Below are 23,767 nucleotides of genomic sequence, written 5' to 3'. Positions count from 1 at the left end.
TCTTTAAATATTGGCACTGTAGGGTTGAATCGTGCACTTTTTTGTTTGAGTAGGACCAAGATTCTTACATGATCTTTATTCTGGCTTACGTTTCGGCTCCATCGCCTTCTTTAAAGACTAGAGAATGAAAGACTTGAGTAGCGTAGTAGTCTATCCCCTCAAACGCCTCCTCACACCGCAAGGTATGACTTAGCAAAGAGATTACTCAAAGACAACGTCAGAGAAGCAGACCACAATAGCACTCAACGGCCGTAAAGCCGTAATGTCAGCGGCAACCGAAAAGCCGAACCTCGAAACCAGCGACGAGGTGTAGAAGTGGGTTAGACTGGCAGACCCGCGAGTACAAACGAGCCCCTTACATAGAGAGACTCCCCGCGCGGTATCACGTGACTGGCGTTCACGAAACTTCCCAGTCGAATTCAAAACCACGAAATTGATAGGGACAAAATGGTGGAACTACTATCTGCAACAACAGTGGACAAATAAAAACATTAAGTCACGCTATGTAATAATGGGGTTATTCTGCCACGCGTACGTCAACTCTTCTCTTAGAACTCTTAAGCTATGAAACTTAAGAACTACGAAACTCTTAAAAGCAATAGGACCAGCCCCATGACGTGAGATTGCTGCGCCGCGGTTCAACAGAAACTCCAGTGTACTCCTCAAAAAGTACATGAGAAGTTGTGAAGCGTTTCATGGCCTTGACAACTGCGTGTGTTGCGTTTCACGCCTAAGTACTCGTCTCATATCTACCTCCGTGCACGTTTGTCTCATCATTTTGCTAGCATTCTTTCTTCATAAATTGGAAATACGAAAAATATGGAAAAGGGTGTTTAAAGGCATCACCCCACGAATTTGAGGTGGTACGGATTTCAGGTGGGGTATTCGTATACGGGATAGTAGATTGTGGAGAGGGGGGTGGTTCCGTCAATTTTTTCCTAATTGCCATAAAAAACGGCTCGGAAGATGCGACGTGTGCACAAGGCTGGCGCGCTCCAGTCGAACTCGTTGTAGAAAATAGCGCGCCGGAACGCCCGAAACCGTATCTTCCGGGCCGTTTTTTACCGCAATTAAGAAGAAATGGACGAAATCACCTCTCACTCCTTAATCTACGATCACGTATACGAATAATCCACCCAAAATCCGTATCACCTCAGACTCATGTGGTGATGCCTTTAAATGGAAACTAACACTTCTGGCGTGGAACCTTTTTTATCTGTAGGATTCATGACAGCCACGTCATTTCGGATTAATTGTTGAGGTAATGAGGAGAAGAAAAATCTATACTTCGAATAATCTTTTCAAAAAGTGGCGCTATCGAAGGAATATAGGTATAAATTTACGTTTTACTATTCTGCAAATGTGGAACTAGTACATTTAGGAAGAAAACTGTGGAAGTTCCCATCAGTGCTTGAATCTCTCGAAAAATAGCCGCGAAGAAAGCTTTGTAAGAAAAAATACCAACTTGATTTCACAGAAAGGCGATTACTTCTAATTTTTATTGATCAGTGAAGGTGAGCGAAGCGAGCACCACAAGAAGTCCGCCCGAACCCTCGGACTGGTTCTATATTTATCAGTACGGGGTACTGACAACTGATACTACTGGTAATGTACTCTGTATCTGCGGTGAAACATTAAATACGCTCTGATGTGAAATTCTCACCGGTTATTATGAACGCACCATCTCTATGGATTATCAGAACTGTAAATGTGAGGATGTTTACGACAACAAAATGAACAACAACCTCGAAGACGTTTCATTTCTTTTCCGTTCATTTCTGGGAAAGGTGGAGCACAATCCACTGTTCTACGCGCTACACCATGTCAAGCTCTATTTCTGGTTGGTCCTGGAACTCCTGGAACTCCCACAGCATAATTAAATTGAGAAAAAGAGCAAAGATTTTCAGTATGCGCCATTCCTGAGCCTACAAATTACTCAAGAGAAGATTCTACTGATGAATCTAGGTTAAGATGGTATTATAACTATACTTCTGTAGCGATGCGATTCGTCGTCGATACGGTTAGTGATGAAGCCATACAGGTCAGCACGAGACTTTTAACGTATTCTTTTTTTTTGTTGCAACTGTTTTTTTTTGTTGTTGTTTTGTTGTTGTTTTTTTTTTCTGTTGGATCACATCGGACTTTTTCAGCGCATTGCTAAAGCCATCAGCAATCCAAAAGATACGAGTATTTTTATCGCAGAAGATTTTATTCTTAATGTCAGTTGTTTTTCATTCTTGTGTTAGATGCAATTTTTTTATTATTCTCACATTGTTGATTCAAATTGAATTCCAGGTTTATATTATAATAATCGTATTGGTAGCACTTTTATTTTGTTTTATGTTGAGTGCATTTCTTGTAATCGGATGTGCAACTGGTTTTCACTATGGTGGCCCGGTAAAGCTTATTTATAGTTCTAATTATAGAGTTGTATGGTGTTATAATTCTATAATTATAATTAATTTATAATTTCTGTAATTATATTATATTATAATTATTATATAATAGTGGACAAATCGCTCGTTCCGCATAGACACAGAGTTAGAGTACGCTTCTATTTAAAGGCAGCATACAACAAATTGACGATCCTGGGATCTCCACGAAAAGAAGAGATAGGGATAGGGTGTAAACAACGAGTATGTACGCTACCACGCTTAACTCCCCCTAGTTGTCCTCAAAAAGGGCCTTGAATGGAGCAATTTTTCTTACGATGCGTCAAGTGACGTACACTAGGCGCATCGTAAGAAAAGTAGTACAGGTGCAGAGGCTGCATTCCCCAGCGAGCGCACAACCAACAGGCTGCTGATGTTGTCTCTACTGCTCACTGGCAGTCACACATGCGCGCGCAGCTATGAGCTACGTTATAAGGTGCTTCGTAGGAAAATTCGATCAACAAGTACATTACCCACGCCGTCTTTAAGAAAAATTAAGGGAAAATATGCGTGATGACGCTTATACTCGACACCCTTTATCTATCATTTCGTGTACATCGTTTTCCATGGTATGCTGCCTTTAAATTCATAGTAAAAGCAGTCACAGCTGATGTGAGCTGAGTTCAGCTCTGCGTCTTCCACTCTCGCTGAACATCCATTTCAACACAATTTTCTCAGATCGATCATATTTTCTTTCGGATGAACACGTTTCCAGTGTCTTTTTTTTCAGCAAATGCCAAGTAATAATTCGATCTGCTGTGCTATGGTAGGATTCCTCTTTTGTATAGCCATGACCGCATTTGGAGCGTTTATTTTTACCGATAGCTTAATTCGTGTGAGAAATAGTATTTTAGAACTTCCTATTCAACTAAGGAGAACGTCTCAAGGTAGGGGATCCGATTTAAAGGCGGCATACTACGAATCTGAGGTGGTGCGGATTTTAGGTGGAGTATCCGTATACGGGGTCGTAGATTATGGAGACCGGAGTGATTCCGCTCATCTCTTCCTGCATCACTGCAAGCAGCCGCCTCCAGGATGCTGTTTTTACGAGTCATCTATTGCAACGCTCCACCCCTTGCGCCGCCTCCGCCTTGCGATTCGTCGAAAATCAATTCGGACTCCTCCGATAGGCAGTAAGGGACGCTACGCGTGCAAGAATGGCGCGCTGCAATAGAAGGAATCGTACAAAACAGTATTCAGGGGCCGGCTGCTTGCTTAGATTCAGGGAGAGATGAGCGGAACCACCCCGGTCTCCATAATCTACGATCCCGTATCCGGATACTCCACTTGAAATCCGTACCACCTCAGATTCGTGGTATGCTGCCTTTAAGGAGTGGAACGAAACGCGTAAAGTAACAATATTGTTTCAAGATGTTGGCGATTTTGTATTGGCATTCGGGAAAAATCTCCACTGCAATTTTGACCTCGAAGAACGATTGCTGCACGCACAAATGAGGCAAATAATAGGAGATATGCACAGTCTGAGTATTTCTATAAGAAATCAACTTAATACCACCATCATTTCGTCGGTAAGTGCAAGAATTACGCTGCATGAAATAGAGTCAGTGGCGACTTTGTTCTCAACCTTCAGATTTTTGAGAAAGAGAAATCTCTTCAAAATAATTTGATCGAATTAGAACGTTTGATGGAGTCACACGAAGTGAATAAAATTCTCGACCAATTGCGTAATGAAACGGAAGCGGTTGTAAGCGGTCTCTTTAGGACACTTGTTTATATGTGGTATCGATTGATTTGAGAGAAATGAAAATATGGCTTTTTTTCCAGAAGGCAGTACTGACGCTGGAATTTCAGAAAATTCACCCAGAACTTGAAAATACTCGCATAGTGGTTGAAAAACTGCTGGGCGAAGTTAGAATTCAAAAACCTGGTCGTATTTTCCAAAGAAAAAGCAATCCTATTTATTCCAGATCAAGGACTCTGTGGCAAAAACGGATGAGCATCAAACAACAATAGTTTCCGAATTAAAATTATACAGAAGATTGGTTGACGAGGTGAGTGGGTTAGCAGTATCGTCAGTATCAAGGAAGTGTTCAGCAGTTTCTCCCCAAATACTGATCCAGAAAGTCACCCAGTTCAGATTGTGGGAAAAGTTCATGATGAGAGCAAACGGTTTCGACATGATCTCTTCAATGTTATGGAGAAAAATGTAAGTAATTTGATCTACGGGGATCGTAGGAGGGTGAGAGAGGGCGATCAAGGGCTGCCCATTTGCCGTGACGGACGACAGATCCGAGCACTACAAAACCAACACCGCCTACACGGAACCTCTTCTCCGCAAATGACGAGTGCTTCGCCACTCATCTCGTACGTCGCTCCTCCTGCTCTTGGTCTCTTGCAGTGCAATCACATGGAATTTGACACGCTCTGTAATTCCGAGAATGGGATGTAGGTCAGTCAGTCGTGGACGCTATTCTTACGTTGCAAGAACATAATCTGAGACAGTCTCTATGGAGAGCACAGCTTGTGTCGTCTTGGTTCAGGGATCAAAGACCTCCTGAGCAACTTAAGATTTGATCGCCTCTCACCGGTCGCCAAACCCTCCGACGTCAGAGACACAGGGCCCAGTGCGTAGAGTACTGAGGCATTGTGTATGTTAGAGTGGGAAATGGACTTTTCCCCACACTGAGCAGCCTTGCCATAGCGACCTTAGCTTTCACCGCAGGTCGTTCCCAACCCACACGAATCAGGGAGCCACCTTGCGATATTTTGCTAAGACATTGATGAATCTTAGCAGTGGCAATCAAACAATCTTAGCTAGGCTTCCGATTCCGAGAAGCGGGAATGTCGGATGTGTCGAACTCCTACTCAGCTTGGAAGACTCTGCCACCAGAGGTACTACCGTTGTGCATCGCAGTTCGGCGCCCACAGTCTCCCCAACCTTGGATTCATTCACAACTGTGGTAAACCGTTGTGAATAAATCCAAGGTTGACCATATCTGTTTACCTGTTCGCTCGAAAACACCCACAACTGTCTCATAGATAGGGGAAGAAGAAAGGACGGAGTTCACATCAATTCGGCCAAGAACTTAGGGAGCAAACATTGCCTACTTGTACCTTCATCTGAGGATTAACAGGTAGTTCTCTTGCCACAATTTTGAGCATATCTATTCAACGAAGAAGAGATCTTCCACGAGATTTTTTCTTCAAGTCTAGAACTACAGTTTGACAACGGTTACCGTTGTTTCCGTGACCAGCCTACCTTAGATCGAACTTTGTCGAGGGTCTTGGGCGAATGAGGATCATAAGCGAGAGCGCTCACCAACTTTTGCCATCCCTAGAGCATCTGACCACCAGCAGGAGAGAGTAAAGGGCAGTTATGGGAAGAATTTCAGGAAAAAAAGGCTGAAAATGATGGAATTCAAGCTAACCAGTGTCATAAAATGATAATGAAAGGGAAAAAAATCTTTTTTCTTTAGGATTATTCTGATAAAGTTGCTCAGTATATGCCTTATACTCTGTTCTTTCCGATTGTTCTATTTCTACTTTCTTTAACAGGATTAATATTTTTATTTGTAAGGTATGTTGTCGAATCATGAACAGTTTCACAGTTTTTATGAAAAATCACTGTAGATGTGTCGCTAACTGCTGTAATCCACAATCCAATCGAAAATATCCGTTACGAGGTGTTCCATCTCGCGTTGGGGCCAGCGTACTAGGCTTTGGTGCTTACTTTGCTATGTTCATTGGTGCTTTATTGTTTGCGATGGTTGCGTGAGTTTATCTAAATTATACGGGCCTAAATTTCACGAGATTAATGAAAGAACACAATTACAGTATCGTCTTCATTCTTGCTTTCATTTCTATGTTTCTTTGCGTGGGACTGTTTGAAGATCGTGATCTACGTGTGTTATTCGCGCTACCAAAGAAAGAATTTCAAGGCAACATCACTAGCAGAAACATTTCTTTAACACTACAGTTAGTTTTTAAGAATTTACGTTAAGATATAGAGGATCAGGTACGGCCACATACATAGTCACCGGTATTTATGTCTGCTCGCGCGACCGCGACGCATCCACAGTAGTTAACCCCGAAACTTGATTTCTTTTGAAGACGAACGAACATGAGACGCAAATTTTCTCGAGAAATAAAACAGCCGAGAAAAAATCTGCTGCAGCTAGGGGTCGTAGAACATGACCTCTCTCTTAAACCACAACTTCTTCCAAAAGGATTTCAGCTTTCCTAGTCCGTAAGAATGGTTTTGATGGCTTTTCGAAATTCTTCACTTTTTATTTTTCGCAATATTTATTTATGATTTTCATTCGAATATCGTTCATATTCATAGTTTCTGTTGACTTTTCATTTCAAAGATGGTGTTGTTTTCTCTGTAGTTTTATCCTTCTTCTAGTTTTTTTTTCCTTACTTTTCAAATTGCGTTTGGTTGAAATAATATAAATAAAAAATATGGAATATATCCCTCATAGATAGCGTAATGCTGCTAAGAAACAATGCTAAATAGCAAGATTATTAGTACTGTTTAACTCTAAAAATTTTAGTGACACATTTTATAAATGTAAGAATGGTTTCACATTTTTTGATGCAATCAATGGTGAACAGATTTGGGCACAAAAGGAGCTTGAAACGGTAACGGTAACAAAGCTTTACACTTAAGAACAAAGGAAAAATTCTGCAAATTTTAAAATTTCCAGCTGAAAAGCAGTTCATAGATTGGTCTACGAGATTTTTATTTGATTTTGATTACTTTACAGAAGCTAAAAGTTCTTCGAAAAACCAGTTATCGTCGAAAAATTCGTAATTTTCATGTGGATGTAGAGCTCGTAGACGACGTGACAGTATTGCACCGAGACCTTCAAGTTTGTGTTTTATCCATCTCTTTCTTCACCCCAAAACAACATCTCAACTGACTGAACACTGAAATCGAAATCAAGTGCACCAGCTTTTCTTACTTATGTTATTATGTCCAAATTCGTTTCCAATTAAAAAAAAAACATTCTTGAAGTTAGAAAATTACTCTTTCTAACTACAAAACTACAAATATGTGGCACTAAAAGTGCAAAAATTGATGAGCAATATGCTATTTTAACAAATAATTCCAGGCTCATCTATATAAATTTCAAAGTGTTTTCAAAGAGTTTCAAACTGCTGAAGATTTCCAGCTGCCGGACGGAATTAACAGTTAGGTTCTTTGTTGCTTATCGCGGATGCGACGCGACTCTTTTCGACGATAACATCTAATGGACTCCTGCAGCCACAGGGATCCTCCGTTTCGCGCGCTTTACGCTCAGCCCACTTTTGCCTCTACGAAAATTAATTAGAAAAATTAGTCGTCCCGGTTCCCGCTTTCCAGGTGACGTGTTGATGGAATGAGTTTCAAAACACGGAACGGCTCCTTTTATGGAAGCAAAAATGGGTGGGGCGTGAAGCGCGCGAAACGGAGGAGAGCTGTGGTACCTTACCGCGTCCGCTGCACCCCTGCTTCAGATGTTAAAGGCATCACCCCACGAATCTGAGCTGGTGCAGATTTCAGGTGGAGTATTCTTATAAGGGATAGTAGATTATCGAGAGGAGGGTGATTCCGCCCTTTTCTTTCTAATTGCCGTAAAAAACGGCTCGGAAGATGCGGCGCCGCCGCACAGGGCTGGCGCGCTCCAGTCGAACTACTTGTAGAAAAAAGTGCGCCAGAACGCCCGAAGCCGTATCTTCCAGGCCGTTTTTTTACGGCAATTTGGAAGAAATGAACGGAATCAATCTCCTCCCCATAATCTGCTATGCCGTTTACGAATACTCCACCTGAAATCTGTAACAGCTCAGATTCGTGGAGTGATGCCTTTAAGCAAAAAGACTCGCGTCGAATCCGCGACTTTGTTCACTTTATTTCACATTAAAAACACAGCATTTATTGAACATATACTATGTGTAAGGAAATTATGCGTCGCTTTCAAAGGATAAAGGATTGAGTCCGTGGCAGGAATTAGTCCGCTTAGGGTGCGCCCATGCGTACACTCCCCTTATTTCCCTTTAAATTTAAAGGGATCACCCCAAGAATCTGGGATGGTGCGGGTTCCAGTCGGGTAATGCCTGCACGGGGACGTAGATTGTGGGGAAGAGGGTGATTCCGTTCATCTTCTCTTCCTGTATCAGTGGAAACGGACGACTCCAGAACGCTATTTCTTACGACGGCTTCCGTTGCAATGCGCAACTATTGCGCCCGGCCTGCGATTCGTCTGAATGCGTTGTTGACAAATCGCAGGAAGATCGCAATCTACGACCACATATAGGAATCACACGGCTGAACCCCGCACCACCCCAGATTCGTGGGGTGATGTCTTTAAATAGATTGACAAGGCTTATGATCATATTTATGATCATAAATCTCGTCAATGTTTTATCCATCCAGTCAGGTTTGACACCAATTGATCGACCACGGAGGGCTGAAAGGCTCGCCGTAGTTCCGGTTCCGAACCGTCGACCGTGCAACCCCAGCCGGACCTCTCACCAACTGCGCCACATCCGCCCCATCGGCAGTGAAATATTACTTTTGATTACATCACGAATTTGCATTTTTACGGGTAGTGAAGACGTAATTTGAGAATTTCTCTGTTAAAAAAAATGTACAAGCCTCTGCTTATTGATTATTCACTTCTTGCTATGTTTAGAAATAGTAATAGAACAGAAATGTGAGGCCACAATTGCTGACCTACAACAACTTCTGAAATCACTTGACGAGCTATTACGTCTGGTAAGTTGTTGTCTGAATTGTGTTTGGAATTTATTTATTGATTTAGAGTCCGTAACAGTGATAATTTATTCGATGAGCGGTGCATTAGTTCTGTAATGTTTTCAAAAGTTTTTTTTTCAGAAGTTAGGATTTTTTCGAACAGCTGTGTCTCTGAAAATTTTCTCCATAAATTTATTTCTCAGAGTTTTTTTTTCAACAATAAGTCCATCTAATGTAATGAAATGAAGTATTATGGCATTCAAACGAATGTTGGGAGTTTCTAGGAGAAATACTTGTTACTGCTTGGAATTTGGAGCAAAGTAACTTCCTGTGAAGATTTTGTTAGAGATTTTAAAGAAAATAATCTGCTAAATTCATCAGTGTATCGTTTATGTATTTGTATGAATTAAATATCGTAAACAAAACAACATTGAAAAACTATTGTTTTGAAAAATTTCAATTTGAAATCTATCTGTTACCTCGAGAATTAGGGGATTTTCCAGGAAAAAAAGTCCCTTGCTTTTCTGGCAATGTCTCAAACTCTACAGAATTCGTTTAAACTTCAAAATCTTAATTCGAAATTTTTGTCCAAGTGCATGGACGGCCTTTTTATTTTGAATAAATATTTTATTCCCTTGCTCTCGCATGTTTGATTCTGTTTCGCAGCTAATTTTATCCTTCAAAAATTTCAATTTGAAATCTAACTATTATCTCGGGAACTAGGGGATTTTCCATTAGGACCTAAGGACGGATCATTTCAGCTCACAACGATGCACTCGAGAAGTCGTCGTGTTAAATTCGCGAAGGAAATTCACATGCTAATGGTCAGACTTGAAGAGGAAATTGTAGTTAGAGTTGCAAATCTGCTTGTAAGTTCATATTTTTTATAATTCATGAATAGTGGTTCCACTGGGGAAAAATTGGAGAGTAATACATTCAGAAAAAAATCAGGAGGTCCATAAACTCAAAAAAAAAAACTCATATAACTTTCTGACGATCAGGAAGATGCGCATCGCTTCAGCAACCATAACACTGATTTTTCTCTTGAACCCAAGATGTTACCTTGGAATTTTTTCGGATGAAACTCTTCGCAAATCACACGTTTGTAAAGACTAACTGCAACTGCAGCGAAAAAAAAGTTTTAAAAACAAAAACAAGAAATTTAAAAAGAAAAAAGACAAATAAAAAGGATTTAAAAGCGTTTTTGGTAGTAACGAGGAATACTATAGGCTTACTGTAGCTAGATTTAATGGGATACCTTCACCACCATATTTCATATTTTCTTTTCTCTCTTTAGAAAATCGAGGATAATAGAGGTTAGATGGGATGCAGATACGTTGATCGAGGCGCCATTCTATTTAAAATACTCATTCATTCATAGAAGGTACATACAGGTGGAGCGCAGTCGGTAAGATCTGCGGATGTGACTTTACGGTCCATGGTTCGAAACCACTTCGATGCCAACTAAACCTCTCGTACCCCTGGAGTCGATAAATTGATACCAGACTTAGGGAAAAGGATAGAGGAGCCGATTTAAAGGCGTCATCCCGCGAATCTGAGGTGGTACGGATTTCAGGTGGAGTATTCGTATACGGGATCGTAGATTATGGAGAGACGGGTGATTCCGTCCATCTCTTACTAATTGCCGTAAAAAAACGGCCCGGAGGATACGGCTTCGAGCGTTCCGGCGCGCTATTTTCTCCAACGAGTTCGATTGGAGCGCGCCAGCCTTGTGCACGCGCCGCATCTTCCTGGCCGTTTTTTACGGCAGTTAAGAAGAAATAGACGGAATCACCCCCCTCTCCATAATCTACGATCCCGTTTACGAATACTCCACCTGAAATCCGTACCGCCTCAGATTCGTGGAGTGATGCTTTTAATAGAACGGCTCACCCCCTCACGTCATTGCGTAGACTGCACTCGTGATCATGGAAACCTCAACGGATTCGGAATTGAAGTCGAACACGTGGGTGCATCCCAGGGGACGTGATTGACGTCAACCACTTCATCATTCATTCGCTGACGCCGGCTTAGCTCCACGTGGTTGTTTTGGCCGCTGCAAATGAGTCGAAAAGGGCATGAGAAGGTCGATGTTCCCGCATGATTCTCATCTTTTTTTATATTTCTTTTTCCTTGAAATAAGGCGCTACTTGTTTTGAGACGGCAACATTGAAACCAGAAAAAACGGAAATTCGCTGGAGGTCCCGTACAGTGTTTTCAAAAAAAGGTCAAAAGATTAAAAAAAAAAGTTCACACAAAAAGTTCCAAACATATGAGTTTCAGAATGTGCGACACTTTTTACCTTATTTCATTTTTTTTCTATTCCATATTCTATTTCTATTTCTATTCTATCCTACTTCATTATTACTTATCTTTCTATCTTTTTTGTACTTATTTTTGAAAGGGGGTCTAGAAATATTTTGCAAAAATAGAATTTATCAAAATGAGTACCTAACAAGTAGATAGTTGGAATTAGAAGCATCAAAAAAGACTGGAATATCCAAAATGTTAAATTGTAAGGAATTTGATTGTAAAACTAAGTTTGTAATTGTAAAAAAACGAAAATTTACGTAAAAAATATTTAAAAAGAGAAACGATAAGATAAAGTAGAAGTATGATCTCGAAAAAAATTAAAAAATAAATTAAGAATTGCAGAAAACCGTCAACGATTTATCGCCTCAATGTAACGCTCTAATGTCTATCTGGGACGATTTTGGATTCTATATGTGTAACGTAGTGGCAACACCTGCTCAAGGATTATGGATAGCATGTTGTACGGGGGGAATTTTCCGGAACATAACCAAGAAACTGGATAAAATATCTTTTTCTTTTAGTTCTAACCGCTATCGGATCGTTGGCAATCTATTCCGCATTGTTTGATGCGACGACATTTTTGGAAAATTATTCGGAATTATCCGAGGTAAGCGTAGGTAGAGGCATATGTAGGTGCCCGTGAAATTGAATGGATGACCGGCGAGTTGATTTTGACGGATGACAGGCGAGGGCGAGTAGAAGAAGTGCGTCAACTCAAGAAAGTGAGTGAGTGAGTTGAGTGACGCGTCACGCGTCACGGTCATCCGTGCAAACATAAGCCGAATTTTGGGTCATAGGGAGAAATTAGTCATATTGGCGTTTGTTAGAGGGTTTTCTTTATCCAGAAGGCGGAAAAATCCACTTAAGGCTAGTGCTTCCGAATCAACGTCGTCAACAAAAGCAGGATCGAAGCATTTTAAGCAGAAATCGAAGGCGACTCTTAGAAGAACGGATAGCAAAAGCGGACCTGGTTCTACAGAGTGAGCGGATCAAATTTATGGACATTTCTAAGCATTTTGGATGGAAGAGAGAAAAACAGGCGATGATCTACACGTTCTACTTACACATGAAAATTTAATGGCCATGAACCGTCGGACCGGGAAAAGAAGGAACTTTTGTTATTTAGGAGCGTATTTAGTAAATAATCGATTTTACATGGACACAAAACGCGACGTTCGTCCACATTTTCAATTTTCGCTTTCCTACTTCCTTGCAGGGGAAGCGGGGAGAAGGTCCCATTTCTGTTTGGTTCGGCAGCAAAATCTCGCCATTACGGCCCCAACACTACATAGTTACTAAAATTACATGGAAGTGAAGGTCACTGCTTTTCTCACCCACCGTCCAAGATCCTCAAAAATGTTCGATTTGACTGCCCAATCCTTTAAAAAATGTTCGAAAAAAATGTTTCAAAAAATTTAGAGAAATGAAAATGAGAAAAGCAAGTGAATCAAGAAGCAGAGAAGGTTCTGCTGAAGGGAAGAAAAGTGCGGAGAAGCTAAGTACGGTAACCGAAGGTAGCAAAGTAAGTATTATTTTTTTTTTGCGGATTGCTTCTTTAAGGGATTTTCGCACAAATTTCTCTCTTCCAACATTATAAATTAAGGAGAAAACCAACGGAAGGGGTGGTGTTCGTGAAAGTCGAAATTAAGCAAATCTGATGGAGTAATTTTTCTTCTGGAATCCAGTGATATTTTTACGTATAACTAACGTATATTCCTGAATGTTTTTTTTTTCTTTTGCGTTCAATATCTTATCTTTAACGCTAGAATTGTTGATCATCATTATGTCTCTGGGTTCTTACACATTTTAACCTCTTTGTATGCATAGTTACTGATCGTATGTATTTAATTAAATGGGTAAATAAAGATACAATTCTGTTAAATTGAATCAAATCTTGCTAATTCGTTGAAATAACATTACAACTCGACTAATTTTGGTTTCCTTATAAGGATTACTATAATTCATTTTGTCAATAAAACCTCATTTCATTATTTTTAGTAAAACTACGTACTTCTTTTATAAAAAAAAGGTACATCAAAAAAGTTTAAGAAGAAGTAAAAAAAAAAGTAGTCTTTATGTTTTGTCTGAAGTCCATTTTCAGCAATAAAAGTAACTACAGTATCACAATTTTTTCGAAAAAAAAACCTGATTTAATTCTTTTCCGTTTACGAATTAAATTTATAGGGATTTTGCTAAGCAGACAACAAAATGCCGAAGTTTGATACGCGAAAATCCAATGGAAGGAAAAAGGCTAACAATACCTTGTGTGGATATTACATTTAAGTCATAAAAACAAAGAAAAAACATTTAAAAAAAGCTGTATACAGTACCGGCTTTAAGGTCCTGCCGCGAAAGCGTCGCAAATGATTGTTGTGCACAGGTGAATGTATTGTGCAGAATTGCGTAGAATTATCTCCTGAATTTTAGAAACAATATGGAATCTCAAGAGGAGTTTTTTCTCCTTGAAAAACAGCGAAAATCCAGTAAATTTCCAGTTAATCTCTCTAAAACTCCATAAACGATTTCTAGCGAGGTGTTCGAGACGTCATGAAGGGGACGAGAAGCGAAGAGAAAAAAGGAAAAGGAATTTCTATCATAAGAAAAAACTAACAAGAAGCTTCCCTCATAAAATTCTATTACCATTGTTAAAAGTTCTAAAGATGAGCTTATATGAAGTTTGAGGGATGGGCTGAGGAAATGACAAGAAATTTACGGAAGTCACAGCGACAGGGTTGAAATGCTGATTAAGGAACCATTTCAAGAAAAGAAAAATTTAATTTTTCCCTATTTTTCCTGTAATTACTGGTAATTAGTCCCTATAGAGTAAATAATTTAGCTAGCCTCGATTTTCATTGATACGCGGATCAACCGATCCATAATTGAAACCAGTCGAGGTTGATAACAGAAAGTACACGAAGTACAGCTTATCAGTATCGATACGAAATCCAGAAAAATACGCGATCCAGCAAAGATTAAATTTAAGAAAACAGTAGTTTTATTTGCTTTTTTTCTGATTCACGAAATTAAAGTAGGAAATTCGATGATCTATCCTACAAATGTCGACGATCAAAATCTGCAGTATTCGCGAAAGAAAGTACGAGGAAGTGAGCAAGACATTTCCTTTCAGCGTTTCAACGCCGTACCGTTGGGACCCTAATCCGGGGTGACCGATTCCGTTCTATAACGATATCAAACTGACCCAACTACTTACATAGATCTTTTCATGAAGTACTGAACCAGAGGAAAATTTTATGGTTTTTATGGTCCTTAGCAATAGATGAAGCCAGAAAACACTGTTACATTCGATTGGGACCAACAAAATTATTACAGGCGACCATTTGAGCAATTTTAAGAATAACAGAAGTATAAAAGATAGAGCTGATACAGGTATTCTTTGCAGGAACACATTTTCAATACCGTATTGAACAATTTCCACTCAAAAAATCCGTCAACTCTCTGGATATTGCGAATTCAACGTGATCTTTGACTCATTAAATGTTCCTCGCTGAGTAAATTCGCACTGGATTGAATGATTTTCAGAAACGTGAAGGATAAATTCGCAAAAACCAAGAAGTAAAGGAGATAGAGAGAAAACAGAGGAAAAAATGAGGAAAAAGAAAAAGAAACGAAAAAAAAAGAAAAAGAAACATTAACTATAACATTGTGGCCAGGTTTCTGCAATGATTCGCAGTCACGCAGCCACGTCGAGTTATTGATCAGAGCAGATGAATTGAGATCGATCAGATCAAAAAATGAGGAAGATCATGATCATCGACGGTAAGTACGGTAATTAACAAATTTCCAAAGGAGTTCACGAGGAAGAGACTGAGGAAAAACGCAATTACTACTATAAATTGTGTTATCGCATGTTTCTATTTTTATTTTTTATTTGGAAAACCCATACAGTGATATTTACACAATCTTTTTCAGTTTTTTTTCCCCTTTTCTTGCTTTTTTTTCTGTATCAATTCAGTACTGAGGAACGAACGCGACAAATGTTCTGCACATTTCTTTGCTTAAATTTGTTTGTATTCCTTTAAAATTTTATTTATGCAGGATTTTATTTCCTTGTTCAGAGTTTAACGTCATGGATGTCACATCTCTTGACTCACCACATTCTCTTCTCGGCAAATCCATAATTTTCAGGACTTTCCTTTGACTTTTTCTCTCTGATGGGATCTTTTGGTTGGATATTACAATTATTATTATGTATTATTATAAATATTATATATGTATGTTGTAAATATGATAATTTTTTGCCAGCTAATCTTTTTGGTGATAAATTTAGAAATTTAGTGTACTTTAATGATTGATAGTGTGTACAAACGTAGGTTTCATTGAAAGATCAACGTTGGGTCCCATAAACGACTGTGAATCTGATGGTTTCCGACTGTGAATCTGAGGGCACTGGGGAATAAACATTAAAATAATGTATTTTTTTTCCTGAGCACCAAGCGGCGGCCGAGAATCTCGCGACGCGACGGGATTGAACATCCTCTAGTGCGTTGTTTGTTTTCCGCGTTTGTTTTTGTCCTTTGAGAGCGATTGAGACGATGGTACGGCGATGAGGTGAGAGGCTTTCTTTCGTCGGGATCGGGTCGAAATCAGTCGGTCGACAAGAAGTTGATGCTTTGGTTTAATGGTGAGCTTAGCTTTTCGGGACCCAGGACTCAGCGCGTCGCTCAAGTGCCTCCCGTATCTTGTTTCGCTTCTTCTTCTTCTCCTTCTTCTTCGTCGATTGTGGATTCGATGTCATCGTTAACCGATGCGCCTATACATATGTCCAGGAAAACCCACAGTTGTTGAACTCTCTTCCTTTTTTTTCTTAATTTTTGTAGTTGTTTGTTTGGTGTGAAGTGAAAATCATGATTGTTTGTCTATTTACTTATTATCATTATCTACTCATTCCACATCATATTTCACATTATTTTATTTATTTACTTATTTGTTTATCTACTCATCCACAATAACCAATGCCGGACCGAAAATAACAAACTCTTTAGTACTATTATTATATTATTTAATACTCTATTATTTTATAATTATATGAGTTGGAAAGTTTTCTTTAGCGCTGTTTCCTATATCCTATCCTATCCACAGATTCATCGATCTTCCTTTTTTTCTAACTACTAAGTAAGTCAAAAAAATCTTCCCTAGTTTATAGAAAAAAATTAGTCTGCTTCTGTTTAAAATTTTTCAATTTTTTTTTCTCTCATTAGAACAATACAGCTTTTATATTTCTATGCATATCCATACAAGATTCTACATTATAACACAAAATTATGAGAATTTTTTTTTCGGGAAGCTAAAAAAAGTGAAAGTGGGTAGAAATGGAAGTTTTCCTGACTTTTATGAAAATGCTGCTGAAATTGCTAGTCAAACTGATAAGAGTCGCATCCGCCTGCCTTAGCTTTTGAGCTTCTTCTTTTGAAAATAAGTTTTAATTTCTATACGTATTTCTCGAATTTTTTCCTCTAAACATACTTTTTTTACCTTTTTTCAATACTGTTTTTGTACGTATACGTTGTCCATATACTTTTTGGACTATTAGCACTTCGGACTATTTTTTTTGGTTCTGTATATTTCGGTAGCCATTATTCTTAGTGTTAAATTTTCTTTTTTTTTTGAAATTTTCAAGTTCAACTTCATTTCGAAATCGTGATTGTGGTTTACGAACGCTGGCCTACCTTATATGATGACTTTAGGGGGTTAGCCTAGACCACAGAAAAATGAAAGGCTTGGTTGGCTCCGGGCGATTTTGAACCATCGACCAACCGTGTAGTCACAACGGAACCTCTTACCAGCTTCGCTACCAACCTCCTCCGGAATTTATTCATATTTCTATCTTATTATTTATTCTTATTCTTATTTGGACTTAAGAAATCCATTTTTTAAGCAAAATTTGAAAAAAAAAATCAAAGCATACGGTTCATTCGAAAATTCACTCGAAAGTTTCATTCGTGTTGGGAATAAACAGTGAGAATCGGAGTGAGCTCCGTTATTTTGCAATTTTTTCTCAGTTAAATCCACTCAACCTATTCCAATTCGTATTCTTAAGTGTTTTTTGGATGTTTATATTGGAGATGAACAAACAGTGTCTGAATGTAGACCTCGAGGTACACTCCACTTTTTCTACGTCTCCTTTCTATTCAAGGATTTCTGGGCGCTTATAAGTCCTTGAAATTTTAGTTTTCTAGGATTGAATCCGCTTGTCTCTGCCGAATTTGATGATAACCAACTCTACACGCTTTTTTTCAGGATCCACACTTTTTTTAGACACCTTTTTTCCATATTCTCTTTTCCTTTTTGTTTTGTTTTCCTTTCTTTTTTCTTTTTTTTTTATTCTTTCCTCAGAACCATCTTTTTCTTTTTTTTAAAGAAAGAATGGAAGAGGGGAGTTTCATCTCTGGTGAGCACTTATCAGCTGGTTTTTCTTCATTAAGCCAATTTATTTTACAGATGTATATTTTTACGATTGCTAGTCTCTTCTACCTCATTTCACAATCATCCACAGTAATCCACCCATGGTATCTTCCGCAGGAAATCACGCGAAATTCGGTTAGCGAAGAAAATTTCGTCACTACCTCGCATTTCTGTGCACAGGGTAAGTACAAGGTGATTATGACTCCGTAAAAATTTCCGTTCTATCAGTCGCTGCATCACAAAAATCACGTGCCAGTACGATAGGATGGAGCAGCGAGAAGCAACTATAAACTCTTGTGTGGAATATTGATTACGGTATTCCTTAAAGGTAACACGCGACGAAATTAAAGCTGTTCGGATCTCTCCACGAATGGATTCTGTTACGGGTGTAATGCACGAGTACAAACACGATCAGGCTCGATTCTTTCTAATTACCCGGAAAAAATCTCGTGGGAAACGGTTTCCGTGTACGAATTCCCCTACGAGGCACCTTCAAACGCGTCACGTCTGTGAGTGCACGCATACGCGCCGCATCTGCAGCGGCGACCGGATGATCAGTAGCCCGCTGACCCTGTCCGTTCTGGTAATATTCACCCCCTAACCCTATGTATCTATTCGTGCAGAGGTCCTAACATCCTCAATTTCATGGTATGCTGCCTTTGATCGGCGTTTCGCGACGAACTTCAGCATCCGCCGTCAACATTTCCTGTAAACAACAGCGTATGATGAAGTATGAAGGATAGGCGGCCGCCCACCCACGTGTTTACATCGATGACGTCATTGTTTATACATAAAAGAAATGCTTTGTTGCGGAAATTTCCAGTCTGAAAAGAAATTTCGGACGCCGAACGTTCCTTTTTCTTACGAATATGTAAAGAACATACGACTGAGAAATAGTAGATGAAGGTCTATGGGACAATAAAATAACCATCAGCATACTGTAAAGCTACAGTAACCACGGCAATCATGTGATATTTGTGAATTTAGAATGCATGACAACGATGGATTGTGATATTGGACTAAGTTGTTTTCATGCCACAAGCGATAGCAAAGGTTGTTGTTTGATGGGTACGTTTTTTTTTCTTCGATAGGTTTCTGCTGGATTTAGGGAAATTTTCTGGATTACGTTGCGGCTGTGACCGTCGGTACCAAGCAGAATTTGTAGGTGGTGCATCATACAGTTCGTGTATTTCCAGCTCTGAAACCGAACGAAACCGGCTGTGTTCTGGATGATCAATGCCGAAGAGCATGTGAAAGCACCATGTGTGAGAAAAATGAAAAAGGATCCAGATGTATGTGCGAAAAAGGGCGACATTTCTTATTTGACAAATGTTGTAAGTCCTTTTTCCACTAATCTCTAATTTTGATAGGAAATTTCCAAGAAAAAAAACTGTACACAAGGTTCTAACAGCCATAGAAAATTTTCTGGAAGTGGAGGAACTAGAAAATGGACGTGTTTCTCAGTAGACTGATAGAAAAACATTGAAATTCATTCGAATTAGATGGAGAATAAAGAAAAGAACCATTTTGATGGCAATAATCTATGCAGCCTAATATTTTTTTAATTAGTGTCAAGCATAGAACTCGGTACTTATGTTTACCCGAAAGACTGCGACGCACGCCCCACTGCGGTATGACGGCGGTCAGAAAAGTTGCACCTTGAGCAAAGATAGACCACATGCTGTTGGCGATGCGTCGCAGCTATCAATCGCTCACATAAGTCCCACACTTCTACATATTTTTTACGGTTCATGCAATTTTTTCAGGGAAAAAATGCCCCGCATTCGCATTTCCAGAGCCTCACGTCAATGAAATGGGCTTTAGTAGGTGAGTTTACGCGATTGGTACTTTTTTTTCTAAATCAGAAACTAAGTTTTTTTCGAAATATTTTCACACGTAGTTTGTTCCACCTAGGACCTAAAAGATCGTTAACTCTGAAGAAGGTTACTTGAACATAGTATAACTGAGTTCCGCTGAGTTGCAACTTACATTTAGAGGATGTCTCAAGAAAATACGCGCACTTTTTAAGTTTAAAAGAAAATAAGCGAAACAAGAGAAAAAACGGCAACAGCCAAAGGTTTGCAAACATCCGGGACCATTTCTCGCTAAGCCAGAACTGATCTTAGTAGTCTTTTTTATCGAAATAAATGCTGCAGTTTGCAGTTGTACAGTGAGAACGGATCTGATGACGGCGAAGAACTACATGCGTCGATTCCGGCGGCAGCTTAGAAACAATTTTTGTTGACGTGAAGAATGTATGGTTATTGATTGACGATCTATTCCATTTCATATCATCACCAGATATTCTACTATTTTCTTGTTGTTACCTCTGGTAATCATATAACCGAGAAAAAAACAGAAAATTTCCAGAAAAATAAATTATTTATTGAAACAAAATCACGGCCATGCAGAAGATATAAGGCACATTTGGATCAGATGACCGTAGTCAAAATCTCTGAGACGGATATGAAGCGTAGCAGCACTAGCAGACGATAGCGAAACGATCGGTTTACGGTAATGAGCAAGGTGAGTGGAGGTGAATCGGAAAGCAACCGGTGCTAAACGTTCAAATAAAAACCCCAATAGATAATGTGAAAGAGGAAAAAGAACGACGGGAAGGCGACACGTGAGAAAAGATCCACCTGAAATTCGAGAAATTTCCAGCTAACACTCCTGTTCATAGTCAATAAGAGAGACAGGGAAACTCGTACTTGTGAGGGGCGTACTCTCGTCCACATCGGTGGTTTTGGTTTGAATGGGATCGGTGGCATAGGGACCATTGAGAGTAACGGAATACGTTGATCCATCTGAGCTTCTACTTCAATCTGGAAAAAGAAAATGAAATCGATGAAGTTGTAACAAATATCGAATAAAAGTTGTTTTTTAAAGGTGAAATTTTGATGAGAAACGAGTCCGAAGAAGTGGAAGCGATATTTGTTAAATTAATATGCTGATAAATTAAATAAAAATTAGATTAGTTAATTGATTGGAAATTGGAACTAAAAAAAATAATACTTTTTTTTGTTTCAAAGAGAAAAAATCAAATAAATTCTTAGCAACATCTGCCCTTTGGCATCTCGCCCTATGAACCATAGAAAAGTAATTAAAACACCGTAATAAAAGCAGAGAAGTGGGAAAAGATCTGGTCAAACTTGACGAAGGCAATGAGAATTTTCGAGCAACCTTTTTTCCTCACTTTCCTGCATTCGTAGGTTGGTTTTTCGGGAAGAAAACATCCCCAACGCACCTTCTGCACAAGTTTTGAAAATTTGAGCATTCTTACTGTAATTTCAGGATTTTTAGCACTAAAATTCAATTTGTAAGAATAATTCTGGCTCTGCACCACTTCTGGAGACGCTTTTACCACGGTCCACGGAAAATAACTTTCTATAAGTAAATAAGTAGCGAAAAAGATGTACATATCACTGGAGACTGGAAGTTTTTTTTTTGGAAATTTTAGCAGTTAAACGAAATTCTACACATAAATAACGAGTGAAAAGCAGACCAACGAAAAATTTCAAGTTTTTTTTCAGAATATTTTACCAGAAGAGACTGAAATGTTTATTAAATTCCACTCTAATAATAAAGAAATATGAAGCGGTCAGAAATCATCGAAATAATTGGGAACATCATTCTAGAAATTTCCTCTACTGCTCTGTGAATGTCGTAGTCCGGCTCAAAAAGATCCTAAGCACAAAAAAGAATTTGCTCCAGAAAAAAAGCCAGAAAAAAAAAACAGCAAAAGAAATTATCCATGAGAGAAAAAAAATGAAATGTGGGTCCTTTGTAAAATTAGAAGTTTCACTACGATTTGATCTCCACAAACTCTACAAATCCTTTGAAAGGAACTTGCAATTTTTTGATTTTGTGATAAATCACCAAAAAAAACATCAAAACAAACAAAAACATTCAAAGAAACATTTTTAGAATGAACTCTGTCGCGGCGAATACGCAAATAATAAATGATATAATAAAAGTTGGAAAGAAACTTATTGGACAAGCTTATACGTAAACAAATATTTATATTAAATTGATTATTTGTCGCAAATCAGGTCGATCCCCTCAATGAAGCATTGAGTGAGTAAGAGTTAGCATTCGTTGGTCCGATGACGTCATACGCGACGTTCTCAGGGAATCGCATTTTCTTGAAATGGACGAGACGACATTAATTGGTCTGATCTGAGCGGCTTGTGTGATAAACACTGAATTTTTGCATGCCCTGAGGAAATTGGTGGCGGGAAATCGTCAAATATCAGCGAAATATCAAAGTAAAATAATTTTACTTTGGAAAAAAAACAAAGAGAATAAAAAAAATTGAGGACCTGAACACTACCGAAGACAAGGATCTGATAAAATCGTCCAGGATTTAAAGAAAAAAAACGAGTGTAGATCAAGAAATGTAACTCACCCTAATACTGTTTCTTTTATTGCTCTTCGACGGTTTTCGTCTACTATTCTCACGTTTCAGCACTCCGTCGCCGGTCTCGTAGTACTGTACCGGCGACGCATTCAGCAGTGAACGATTTCTTTTCATCAGATAACCAATTGCGGCGTATTCCAGAAGAGATGCGAACACTAAAAAATTTTTTTTTTTACGAAAAGTTGCAGAAAACTTTTCGGCCACATGAACGGGCAGGAAATGCGATTTAAAGGATCGACTTCGAAGAGAAAAAGGGGTTCTGAGGAAATTTCATTATCGAATATCCTCAATAATATTTTTTACTCAATAATCTCAATAATATTTTTTACCTATCTAATAAAAATTTCGAAAAAAAAGAACTAGTAGCAAGGTTAGGAAATTTTTTTTTCGTTGGGAATTTTTTTTAGGGAAAAACCTCCGAATATGGAGGGAATACGTATACTGTTGTGAATTCAAAGGTGCTCTGTGCCCTGCGGTGCTGTTCTCCTAAGAGAAAAATATTTCTTTTGAGTATGCATAAGCGCAAGTTTATTCTGTATGCAATGCGTAGTTCAATGTGAAAAGGTAACATTTACATTTGCACTAAATGAGAACTACCGTATACTTTTAGTGAAAGTTACTGCACGCCTCAGAAATCCGGAACTCCTCGACCTCGGTGGTTTCGAGGCGGTAATAAATTTCTCCAAAGAATAAAGTCTTAGCATGAGTCAACCGCTCCAATTCACTGGACATCTAAGACCGTTTTCAACCTATTCGAGGATTTTTAGCACTCAGCACGCCATTTTCAACAGATTTTATATGAACATTATCAAAGTTTTTTTTTGGAGTTCCAGTTTTTGGGGAAAATACCACTAATTCTTCCCAAATGAGAAAGAAGAACGTGAATACGCCCCCATTCCTGCACGTCTCTCAGAAATGCTGCACATCTAGGAATTTCGGTCCACCCAAGGATTACAAGGAATCTAGCTAGTTTTTAGTTTAATACAAACTTCGGAACTTTTGTTAAAGTCCAGCCTTTACTAGGAATTTGTCCCGTTAGTACCATCATTATACCGATTATACGTAGCGAGTGTAACTCAGTCCTACATTTGATCTGCTTTCGATCGAATCGATCGACTCGAATAGAACGCTATCGATCGACTCGAATAGAACGCTATCGATCGCCAAAACTGAGTCGCAGAGCCACTACCTAACGCAAAATCTGCCGAACCCTAAATCACAGTAGGAACTAACGTCCAGTAGGTTTTATTTGTTTAGTACCAATTACGGAAAAATTACGAAACAATTTAAAAACTCAATTAGTGGATCAAACGAAAAGACGACGAGAACTTACCGATGAAGAAACACATCCCCAGGAAGATGTCCAAACTTTTGACGTAGCTGACCTAAAAATATTCTCTTCAAAATGTCATCAGCGCTTGAAATTAGCTGTACAAGTCGCGATATCAATACAATGTTGTTTGACTTTAAAAAAAGAATCAT

General features: G+C 38.9%; 2 protein-coding genes across 3 annotated transcripts in view; one reads left to right on the top strand and one right to left on the bottom strand.

Annotated features, from left to right (window-relative positions):
- Positions 1–1,821: 1,821 nt before the first annotated feature.
- On the top strand, positions 1,822–13,090 carry RB195_012336 (uncharacterized protein; the record flags this gene model as incomplete). The annotated part of the gene is made up of 23 exons (XM_064194141.1): positions 1,822–1,840; positions 1,908–2,041; positions 2,151–2,219; positions 2,296–2,397; positions 3,163–3,319; positions 3,804–3,961; positions 4,024–4,137; positions 4,218–4,301; positions 4,361–4,444; positions 4,531–4,599; positions 5,870–5,970; positions 6,024–6,164; positions 6,228–6,368; positions 6,947–7,034; positions 7,160–7,264; positions 7,508–7,586; positions 9,068–9,150; positions 9,891–9,998; positions 11,785–11,902; positions 11,964–12,049; positions 12,310–12,422; positions 12,862–12,964; positions 13,046–13,090. 23 exons carry the CDS (start codon positions 1,822–1,824, stop codon positions 13,088–13,090), a joined length of 2,301 nt encoding a protein of 766 aa, XP_064051724.1.
- A 3,034-nt stretch (positions 13,091–16,124) lies between these two features.
- Positions 16,125–23,767, bottom strand: part of RB195_012335 (uncharacterized protein) — a gene marked incomplete at both ends in the record, with an annotated part of 36,228 nt that continues 28,585 nt past the window's right edge. Inside the window, 5 exons of one of the 2 annotated variants that reach the window (XM_064194140.1) lie at positions 16,125–16,213; positions 20,444–20,507; positions 20,577–20,690; positions 22,274–22,440; positions 23,619–23,670. In XM_064194140.1, coding sequence (XP_064051722.1) covers positions 16,125–16,213; positions 20,444–20,507; positions 20,577–20,690; positions 22,274–22,440; positions 23,619–23,670 — 486 coding nt within the window. Of the gene's footprint in view, positions 16,214–20,423; positions 20,508–20,576; positions 20,691–22,273; positions 22,441–23,618; positions 23,671–23,767 lie in introns of those variants that run through there. The other variant, XM_064194139.1, reaches the window with a different exon arrangement.

This window comes from Necator americanus, chromosome III (genome assembly GCF_031761385.1).
Source record: "Necator americanus strain Aroian chromosome III, whole genome shotgun sequence".
Lineage (NCBI taxonomy): Eukaryota > Metazoa > Nematoda > Chromadorea > Rhabditida > Ancylostomatidae > Necator > Necator americanus.
The sequence above is the reverse complement of the archived record's forward strand: the minus strand, read 5'-3'. Positions and strand labels throughout refer to the sequence as shown.